This window comes from Oryctolagus cuniculus, chromosome 11, assembly GCF_964237555.1.
Source record: "Oryctolagus cuniculus chromosome 11, mOryCun1.1, whole genome shotgun sequence".
Classification (NCBI taxonomy): domain Eukaryota; kingdom Metazoa; phylum Chordata; class Mammalia; order Lagomorpha; family Leporidae; genus Oryctolagus; species Oryctolagus cuniculus.
Genome location: NC_091442.1, coordinates 24,765,847 through 24,776,279, shown reverse-complemented (window position 1 = coordinate 24,776,279; position 10,433 = coordinate 24,765,847). Strand labels below are relative to the sequence as shown.

Here is a 10,433-nt window from a genome sequence, read left to right as displayed (position 1 = left end):
CAGTTTCCCCAGCAGGCAGGCAGCAGAGCGGGGACCCCAGCCCAGACCTGTCTGTCCCTGAAGCCGTGGCAAATTCCACGTGTGCTCGTGTTCAGATGGGCAGCGTGCAGCCCGCACAACATGGGCACGTGGTGAAGACAGGGGCCCACATCCCACAGCCCCGCAGCTGGTGGGAGGGCAAGGGCTTCAGAGACTTCCTTTTTTTTTTTTTAAGCAAGATTTATTGAAGTCAGAAGCCTCCAGCCAGAGTGGCCTGCAGGGAGAGGCCACTCGTGTTCCTGACGCTCCACAGCCTCTCCCTGTGTAGGGAGCAGCCCTGCCGGGAAGGCGGGAGCCACGTGACAAAAGCCTGCATGGCCGGCTCTCCAGGGCGTGAATCTGGGTGGTGCAGCCTGGGGCAAGTGATTCAACTCGGGGACCCTCCCTTTTTTGCTCTGTACGGGAGGAAAAAGCACGTCCCCTCTTGCACCTCGCGACCCCGTCTGTAAAATGGGTGTAGGTGAAATGAAGTGAGCCCTGTGGCCGCTGCACCCAAGCTCTGGAAGACCTGTCTCTCTCTATCCTGCTCCCCCGCAGGGGCCCAAGATGCTGGTGGTCTCCGCCCTCCTGCTCCCCTGCGGCCTGCTGGCCTTGGCGTCTGCTCAAGGAGACCCGCCTGCATTTTCTCCCCAGCTCACCGACGGTGAGACCGCCCTGCCTCGGGCCAGGCCTGGCCGGTCACAGCCCCTAGGACTGCCCTCGAAGGCCGGGCCAGGAGCCAGGGCCGCTTCTGTTCTCACAAGCCTGGTGCCCAGGACACGGTTCACCCTGCCAATCATTCACTGTCCCGGGCGGGGCTCCATGTAGTTCTCTTTCCCCGGCCTCCCGGCTTTCCTGTCTCCTTGCCCTGCTTCACTAAGGGTCACCGTCAAGGGGCCCGCACGCACCGGCCCCCGCCCCGCGCACCTGTCTCGCCACCCGCGCCCACTCCCATCTTGCCCCAGCAGCCTCGCCAACGCGTCAAGCATGTGCCTTTGCGGTCCCCTCTGCCTGGAGCACTCTCGCCCTCACCAAGGCTGCCTCCTTCCCGGCCAGGCCCTGCTCATGGCTCACCTGAGCGGAAAGGCCTGCCCTGACCTCCCCAGCCTCGCCTCCAGGACCCCAGCCTCCCCACCAAGCAAAACCTAAGGGTGACACCTCGCCCAGCCTGCAGAGCCCATAGCCTTGACCAGTGCCCTCTCTGATTGGCCAGTGCGCACCTGACTGGCCACTGGAGACTTGGGAAGCAGTCCCGATCCTGCACGTCCCCTTCCTCACGGTGTTACCATCTGTCACCCCCATCCCTACCAGGCTGCAGCGCCAGGGGAGCAGGGGTCTCCGTCTGCCCTCCCCAGGGCACGCCCAGCTCTGGCCCAGCCCTGGCACACTGCAGACCCCTCCCAACATTTGCTGGATGATCGACCCTAGAACTTGGCCCAGCACCAAACAGGCCAGAAAGAAGAGAGGCACGAAGAACAAATGCGTGGGTGGGGCGTGCCCAGAGGTCAAGCCTGCACCTGGGGGGTCTCGGGCGTCTGGGGGTCTGACTGGGATCTGGGGGTCTGACTGGGGTCTGGGGGTCCCTGCCTTCTCTGCAGCTCTGGCTCAAGGACTGCTCCAGGAGGGCCTGCTCTCCAGGCTGCAGACGGGAGACCTGCCGACTCTGCTGGGCAACTTCTTCAAATACACATTGACTTTCTGGGCAATCCCCGTTCACCCACACAGGGATAACAGAGATGCCGAGTGAGTGGCCTGGAGGGCTGGGCAGGGGGCTGCCGGGCTCGCTCCGTGCTTCCTGACTTCGCAGAGACCCTCAGCTGAGGGCCCTTCCAGCTCCGATGGCCTGAGACCCCCTGGCTGGGAGAAATTCCCACCCCAGGGAGAGACAGGAAACTGGGGCGGTGCTGCAGGGGACACAGAGGTACTCGGTGCCCTAGCCTGGGAAGAGACCCGCAGCTCCAAGCACGCCAACCTCTTCCGCTCTCTCGGCCTCACCCTTGCCCCTGGTAAATGGGAACCCCGACCTCTGCCCCTCGGCTGCAGCGTGCACGTGCTCAGCACCGCTCCCCAGTCCCAGCGAAGGCAACAAAACAGCAGAAATAGCAGTGACAATCATGTGGTCATCAACAGAGGCGATGTCATATGTTAGACAGACCGCCGGGGCCGGCGCCGCGGCTCACTAGGCTAATCCTCCCCCTAGCGGCGCCTGCACTCCGGGTTCTAGTCCCGGTTGGGGCGCCGGATTCTGTCCCGGTTGCCCCTCTTCCAGGCCAGCTCTCTGCTGTGGCCAGGGAGTGCAGTGGAGGATGGCCCAAGTGCTTGGGCCCTGCACCCCATGGGAGACCAGGAGAAGCACCTGGCTCCTGCCATCGGATCAGCGCGGTGCGCCGGCTGCAGCGGCGGCCATTGGAGGGTGAACCAACGGCAAAGGAAGACCTTTCTCTCTGTCTCTCTCTCTCACTGTCCACTCTGCCTGTCAAAACACACACACACACACACACACCACAAAAAAAAACAAAAAAGACGGACCCTGGGTGGGTGTGGAAGACCCGGGTCCCTGGTCTCGCTCGCGTGTCGGAAACTCCTCCGCGACTCCGCCTTCGTCCCCTGTCTCAGCTGCTCCCCAGCCCGCTGCATCTTAGCTAAGGGCACGGCACCCAACAGTGGCTCTGACCAAAAATCTTGACATTGTCCTTGGATCCTCTCTGTCTCTCTCCTTCCTTTCCATCTCCCTCTTTCTCTCTCTCTACCCAAACACATACCCAGCCTATCAGCAAATCAACTACTCTGCTTGCAACACAGACCCAGGCATCTACCCACCATCTCTGCCCCCTGTGGCTCGAGCCCCCGCCATTGCTCCCCCCACCCCCCGACCTATAGCCCCGGACCATCCTGCTTCAAGCCCCAGGTGGCCCCCTCCTCCATTCCATTCTGCCAGCATCCAGAAGAATCTAAGAAGTAAGTCAGGGGGCTGGCGCTGTGGCGTAGCAGGTAAAGCTGCCACTTGCAACGCCAGCATCCCATATGGGCGCTGGTTCAAGTCCTGGCTGCTCCACTTCCGACCCAGCTCCCTGCTAATGTAAGTAGCAGATGATGACCCAAGTGCTTGGACCCCTGCCACCCATGTGGAGTTAAGCCGGGTCCAGTGCCGGCCATTGCGGCTACACTGGGAGTAAAGCAGAGGATAGAAACTCTCTCTCTCTCTCTGCCTTTCAAATAAATAACTAAATCTTAAAACAAAAAATCAGAGCAGATTCTTTAACTCCTTTGCCCCCACCTCCTGATGGCCTCTCACTGCTCTCAGAGCCAACCCCGAAGTCCTGGCCATTGGCCAACGAGGCTCCACACCATCCAGCCCCAGCGACCTCCCACCTCCCCGTTCCCTTCTGCCCTCACTGCCCAGCAGCCACACTGGCCCTGCTCAGACACAGGTGCCACCCTCAGGACCTCATACCTGTTCTGTCTGCTGTCTGACCCTGTCTTTTTCTTTTTTATTATTTCAAAAATTTTATATTTATTTATTTGAAAGGAAGAGAGAGGGAGCTCTTCCATCCATGGTTCACTCCCCAAATGCCCACACCAGCCAGAGTCGAGCCGGGCCAAAGCCAGGAGCCCAGAGCTCCATCTGGCTCTTTCGCGTATCCGTTTATTCCCGTCTGCTTGGTGCTAGGCAAGGGCTGGGCAGGAGTATGCGGAGATGCATGGTGGCGAGAGCTTCTTTTCGCTCAGGGCTGTGTCCCCTTGCGGGAACCACGGGAACTGTGTAGGTGGCATCGTGAATGCACCTGCTCTGCCCCACAAGGAGCAGGGCGAGGTCCACCTGCAGCCAGAGCCACACCCTCCCCCTGCTGTGTGCTGTCTCCACCCAGGGTGCTCCTGCAAGAGCCTCGTCTCCTTCAGCTGTCCCTGGACCGCAAGCCTGGGAGCAGGGAGGTCACCCTGACCATCCCACTGGCCTTCACTATGATTGTGAAGTAAGTAAGCCGCAAGGCCGGGGCAACACCCAGGGTGGTACGGGTGGGAGGGGCTGGCGCAGGCGGGCGGGGCTGTGAGAAGCAGCCAGACCCATAGTGAACTCAGCAACAGTCTTGTGTGGTCCAGGGCAACCCCCTTGCCCTCTCCAGCCCTGGGGCACCCTGCATGCAGAATTAGGAGCCTGCAGAACCTTGGCTGCTTCAGACCTGGGCCCCTCTCGGGGAGGAGGCCCCTCGGTCCACAGGTCTCCCTGCTCTTGTGCCCCGAGAGCCCGCTTCCATCTGTTTGGACTTCACGAGCTGTGATGGAGCATGGCTCAAGACCAGAACACAGAACGCGCTCTGGCAGCCCAGCTGGGAGGTCGCCGCGGGTGTTTCCTGGGTGGTCTGTGCCTGTGTTTCCAGGGAGGGCAGGTGCCCCTCAGCTCTCCACAGCCTCCCCCGCTCCCTGTGCAGCCAGTGATTCTAGAAGCAGGTGGGGGCACAGCAGGCGCCGAGGTTCTCTCCCCCAGCCTTACACTCCCCCCCCCCCCCCCAATAGCTTCTTGATCCTCGACACCATCACAACCGAGATAAGGTCAGACATCCACGTGCAGCTGGCTCTGGAGAAGGGCTCAGACGGCAGAGACCGACTCACCTCCAAGGACTGCAGTGTATCGCCCGAGGCCGTGCGGATACAGACAAAATTCTTGTGAGCTGCCCACCTTCTCCCTCCCTGCCCCGCGGGTTAGCAGGAGGCCTCTGGGAGGTGAATTCTCTGTTCCTTTGAAATTGTATTGTGGGGATGATGGTGTCGGTGACTTGAGCAGAAGTCCCCCGGGAATACCGAGAAGGAAGCGAGTGAGATCCCCTGCCTCTCTGTGGGCGTGGAAGTTACTTCTAAATCTTCTGCTACCATAAATAACCCCCGAACACTTTGGCTTAAGAAGATTTACTAAAAAGAATGATTTCCTGACCATAGGCGTCTAAGGTCACTCACAAGGCAGCCACAGCTCTAAGACTTCTGGGTTTCGCCAAGCCACTCCCCAGACACCCGTCTGCAGAGCTGCCCCCCGCCCCGGGGAGGGGCACATCTCGAGCTGGCTCTGGCCCAGTCCTTCCCATTCTGTGACGTCCCCCCTTTAGGGCGGTGTCCTCAGAGGCGTTGCCCTTTTATTAACTGCGGTTTTATCGCTTTCTTCCAAATTTAGCATTTTCCAAGATTTTCTGAATTGAGGCGGGGGCCAACACCCATTCGCTTTATACCCTGTCGTCTCCACTCGTGAGTCCATTATTCTGACGCAGCTCAGCTGTCCAGGTTTCCAGAGAGACGTGGGAAGGTGTGGAATCCTTTCTGAACCCTTGCACATCTGGTCCTAGCATTTCCTCCCCTGGTAGAACAGGCCAGGCACAGCGCCCCCTCCTGGAGAACAGCGAGGAGCCCCTCCCCAGGCCTTTCTCTGCTGGGAACCTGGACTCCAGGCTGCAAGCCAGCGTTCAGGCGCTTTCCATGCAAGCTCTTGACAGAGTGAAGCCGTAAGCCCTGATGACTCCAGTAGCGTTGAGGAGGGCGAGGTGCTGGAAACGGCAAGATCACTTTATGGAGGCAAAAGGAAGCAGGCCAGAGCAGCAGGGCAGGGCCGCGTCCTAGCTTGCTGACGACCTGCAGAGTAGCTGTTAAGTGATTCCGGGTCACGGGGCCAAGCAGTGATGTGAACTTAATCTGTTTTGCCAGCGTCCTACCTCCTATGCTTAGAGACCATCCCTCAGCGATGCGCTTTGAGAGTTTTGCTGAGAGAACTCTGAGACGCCTGATCGCCCGCAATTTGGAAGAAACAGTGAGTGCGGAACCCAGGTCCCTTCCGTTTTTGAGCCAAGCTCACGTGCGGGGGGTTGGAGCTTCTTGCTGCAGTGGGAGGGGGTGGCGAGTGGGAGGAGGTGACAGGAAGGAGGGTCTGGATACAAAGCGGCGCACGGGGAGCCCTACCTCTGCTGCCAGGCACCCGACAGTCATCGCTCAGCTCTTTAAGTCAAAATCAGCACCTGCGTGACCACAGGGCTGGGTCTGCCCAAGCTCTGTTCCTGCTCTGTAAGATGGGCGTGGGTGGTCACAGAACGCACAGCCGCCCTCAAGACGCACACAGGCACTGTGCTAACTGTCTTAACATCACGCTTCAAACAATCTCATACTCGAGGTTCTCAGGTGCCCCTGTGTTCCAGGTTCAACAAAGCGTTCCAGAGAGGGCCACTGGTTTGCCCGAGTCCCCCAGCTGCCACGTGGCTGAGCTGACCCAGGGCAGTCTGTCCCCAGTCCCTCTGGCTGGGCTGGCTCAGGGGAACCTGCTGCGGTCACCTGCCGCAGGCTCCACGCAGAGCCTTCCTCCAACCCTGCCTGTCTCCCTGTCTTGCAGATGTGTCCTCTGATCAACAGCTGGCTCTACAACCTGGATCAGCGCTTGGTCAATGAAATCAGTAGGTCATGGAGGTGCAAAGGGCCAGGAGCACTCCGGGAGGAGGCTGCCACCCCTCCCTCACCCCTCCCACTCCTCTCCCGAGCCTCCCCCCACCACGACCCTTGCAAAGCAGCTCCCAATACCTCAGCTGACCTTTGATGGGGGAGGCCCCGGTGCCAAGGCCAGGGTGAAGCTCGGTGCTCGAGTAGACCCTGACCCCCACCACTAACTAATCCTATTTTGGTCCCAAAAACCTAGAGATGCTGAGCTATGATCAAACCAGCCCGATTACCCTCCTCTTAAATACTCCATGTTGCATTAAGAGCAGAGAATCAGCTTGGTTTTAGCCCATAAAGAAAACCGTCTCCTTCCAGTCGTCTCTGCTCCAAGCGTCCCATATCTGTCAGAACCCAAAGGAACAAACGCAAGATTTGTTCTTTTTAAAGATTATTTATTTATTTATTTATTTGAGAGGTAGAGTTACAGAGAGAGGGAGAGACAGAGAGGTCGGTCTTCAATCCACTGGTTCACCCCCAGATGGCCTCAAAAGCCAGAGCTGAGCTGGCCCAAAGCCAGGAGCCAGGAGCTTCCTCCAGGTCTCCCACACAGATGCAGGGGCCCAAGCGCTTACTTGGGCTATCTTCCACTGCCTTCCCAAGCCATTCGTAGAGATCTGGATTGGAAGAGGAGCCGCTGGGACAGGAACCTGTGCCCATATGGGTGTTGGCACTGTAGGCGGAGGTTTAGCCCAGTACACCACAGTGCCGGCCCCATGAATGCAAGGTTGAATCTCAGGGGCTGGGGTTTCTAAAGCTCCCTTAAGTGGTTCTCCTCGCCAGCAGTTTTCTGGCCTCTGCTCACGAACCTCCATTGATAAGGAGCTCACCGCGTATGATGATGGGGAGCTTGAGGCAGTTGATAGAATGAGCCTTTAAACTCCCAGGGCCTGCGTCCCATGCTCACCCATAGGAAGTGTGAGCTGGCAGCTGCACCGACACCCTCACCCTGCTGGAGAACCTCCTCTTTGGGGCAGGTGGCCAGGCAAACGGGAACCTTGGCTGCTGTAATGCCAGCTTCCTCCACTGTCTCACTCGTAAGCAATTAGCTTGGGAGGAAGTGGCCATTCCCAGCCTATGGATAAAGGAACCAAGGCCCAGGAATTGTCCAAGATTACTCAGCTAGAAATACCAATGGCAGCTACGTGCTGACCCAGTGCTTTGCTTCCCAGACCCTGGGAAGGCTTGACAAGCGTTAGCTCAACCAGCACACGTAACCACCCTGGGAAGTAGGTATTATCACTGTCCCCGTGTGTCGGAGAAGAGGAAACAGACCCGGAGCGGGTAAGAATGCCTGCCGTGCTCCCGCGGAAGAGAGTGGCAGAGCCAGAGCCAGAGGGACTCCACGTCCGTCCCCGCATTGCCTAAGTGCAGCTCCGTCAGCGAGACCGCCCGTGGCAGCCAGTGACAGAGCTCCCAGCCCCAGCCGTCTGTCTCCAGGCCTTTGCCCAACCCCCCAGCCCTGCCCTGCTCCTTCGGCCTCTGATCCTCCCCCACTCCCACGACTGCAGGCTCTCTTCTGCATTCCAGGCACGGTGCTGAGAGAGGACAGCTCCCAGGACAGTAGCGTGGGGGCTGCAGAGTGAAGGAGCCCCGTCTGTCCTACACTGGTGAGCCATGCAGCACATCCCATTCGCGTTAGGGTCACTATCAGTGTGTCACTCACTCACTCATTCATTCATAAAGAGTAAGCAAGCAGCTGCTCCATGGGAGGCACTGTTCTAGATGCTGGGCTGCGGCAGGGGGTGGGACAGACTGGGAGTCTGATCTCCTGGAGCTGCCAGGCAAATGGACAGTGAAGGAGGGAGTGACCCACAGCCAACTCAGCTCCAGAGGGTGGTGGGTTTGATGAGGAGAAACCCAGCCAGGAGCATGCGAGGAAGGGGACGGGGTGGAGGCAGGACAGGCGCCATCAGGTTAATAATAGAGCCAGACAGAGGCTCCTGAAGAAAGAGAGCTTTCAGCTGAGTCCCGAATGACAAGGCAGAAGACGATGTCCCAAGACCCAAGAGGGAAGCAGCGCAAGCCAGGGGGTGGCCAGTGCAAAGGCCCAGAGACAGAAGCAAGCGAGTTTCCTTTTTAAAGTAAAAAAAAAATTGTTTAAGTCGGCTGGATTATGGCAGGAACACAGTTATAGAAGGCATTTTTATTTATTTTTATTTTTTAAAAGATTTATTTATTTATTAGAAAGTCTGAGTTACATAGAGAGAGAAGAGGCAGAGAGAGAGAGGCCTTCCAGTTGCTGGTTTACTCCCCAAATGGCCGCAACAGCCGGAGCTGTGCCCATCTGAAGCCAGGAGCCAGGAGCTTCTTCCAGGTCTCCCACGTGGGTGCAAGGGCCCAAGGACTTGGTCATCTTCCACTGCTTTGCCAGGCCATAGCAAAGAGCTGGATTGGAAGTGGAGCAGCTGGGTCTCGAACCAGCGCACATCTGGGATGCCGTCTCTGCAGGGGAAGGATTAACCTACTGTGCCACAGCGCCGGCCCCTTTTTATTTTTATTTATTTTTAAATTTTATTTATTTACTTGAGATGTAGAGTTACAGACAGTGAGCAGGTGAGACAGAGAGAAAGGTCTTCCATCTGCTGGTTCACTCCCCAAATGGCTGCAACAGCCGGAATTGGGCCAATCCAAAGCCAGGATCCAGGAGGTTCCTCCAGGTCTCCCACACAGGTGCAGGGGCCTAAGGACTTCACCCACCATGCCTCAGCACCGACCCCGGTATTTGCCTCTTACCATCTACATATAGTGGGGGAGACAGAAAAGAAACAAGTAGGAAGTCAGATAGCAGTGAATATTATGAGTGCTGTTTTGTTAGATTTGAGATAGTGACACATGAGCAGAGGGTGTTCAGCACAGAATAGTGGCAAATATATGAGAAATGAGTCAATAATGACATTTCATTTTACACAATCCTCTCCTTTTCTCTGAAAATAGCATCCTTGTAAAAATGCCTTCTAAGGGCGGTGCTGTGGTGCAGTAGGCTAATCCTTCGCCTGCAGAGCCAGCATCCCAGATGGGCACTGGTTCTAGCCCAGGCTGCTCCACTTCTGATCCAGCTCTCTGCTGTACCCTGGGAAAGCAGTAGAGGATGGCCCAAGTCTTTGGGCCCCTGCACCCATGTGGGAGACCCAGAAGAAGCTCCTGGATCTTGGCTTCAGATCGGTGCAGCTCCAGCCATTGCGGCCATCTGGGGAACGAACCAGCAGATGGAAGACCTCTCTCTCTCTCTCTCTCTCTCTCTCTGCCTCTGCCTCTCCATAACTCTGCCTTTCAAATAAATAAACCAATCTAAAAAAAAGAGAGAGAGACAAATACCAGGTGCCAGAACTACAAAGATGAATCATTTATATGGCACCTGAACTCCAGAGTCCCCAGTCTAGGAGGGGATAAAACAAATGAACAGGCAATATCACCTGCAGTAAGATGTTCTGGTGGAGGGTCTATGGCAATGGGAGGTGAAGCCCAGCAGCTTTGCCAAGGGCTTCATGGAGGAACCGTGATTTCAGCTGGGTACTGCAGGATGACTGGGTTTCATCATGGGGAAAGCCATGGGCTGCAGCATGACAAGCACACTGGTGTGAGGAGGATCTGGCACTCGGGACAATGCAGAGATGCTCTAGGGGTCAGGCCACAGGGTATGGGTGTGCAGACACCCCTCCCTTCTGAGAAGTATAGAAGTGTAGGGAGCTGCACACATACTTTCTGAGGACGAGGGTGTGTGTGATGGATTGAGCCATTGAAAGGAGGGTGCAGCCATGACGAGGGTGCATAAGGAACTAGTGGGCAGTACACACTAGACCCCACGTCCTTGGGTTGGTGAATTCAGTTATGTAATACTCTAACCCAGTGCTGTGCAATAGAAATAGAACATGAGACACTCACGTAACTTTGCCCTTTCTAGCAAAGACATTTTTAAAAAGAAAAGCAAATGATGTTTTTAGTCATATATT

At 57.0% G+C, this 10,433-nt stretch overlaps 1 protein-coding gene across 1 annotated transcript; it reads left to right on the top strand.

Moving 5' to 3' along the window:
* The first annotated feature begins 585 nt into the window (after positions 1–585).
* Positions 586–4,687, top strand: LOC138844257 (latherin-like). Its single transcript, XM_070051562.1, has 5 exons — positions 586–682; positions 1,617–1,761; positions 2,899–2,976; positions 3,888–3,992; positions 4,534–4,687. Exons 1-5 carry the CDS (start codon positions 586–588, stop codon positions 4,685–4,687), a joined length of 579 nt encoding a protein of 192 aa, XP_069907663.1.
* Positions 4,688–10,433: the final 5,746 nt, after the last annotated feature.

Excerpts from the sequence above, each read along its gene's own strand:
- LOC138844257 (XM_070051562.1), top strand. The coding sequence starts at position 586 with ATGCTGGTGGTCTCCGCCCTCCTGCTCCCCTGCGGCCTGCTGGCCTTG. Across the intron at positions 683-1,616 it reads TTCTCCCCAGCTCACCGACG|CTCTGGCTCAAGGACTGCTC; the intron begins GTGAGACCGCCC and ends CCTTCTCTGCAG. Across the intron at positions 2,977-3,887 it reads CATCCAGAAGAATCTAAGAA|GGTGCTCCTGCAAGAGCCTC; the intron begins GTAAGTCAGGGG and ends GTCTCCACCCAG.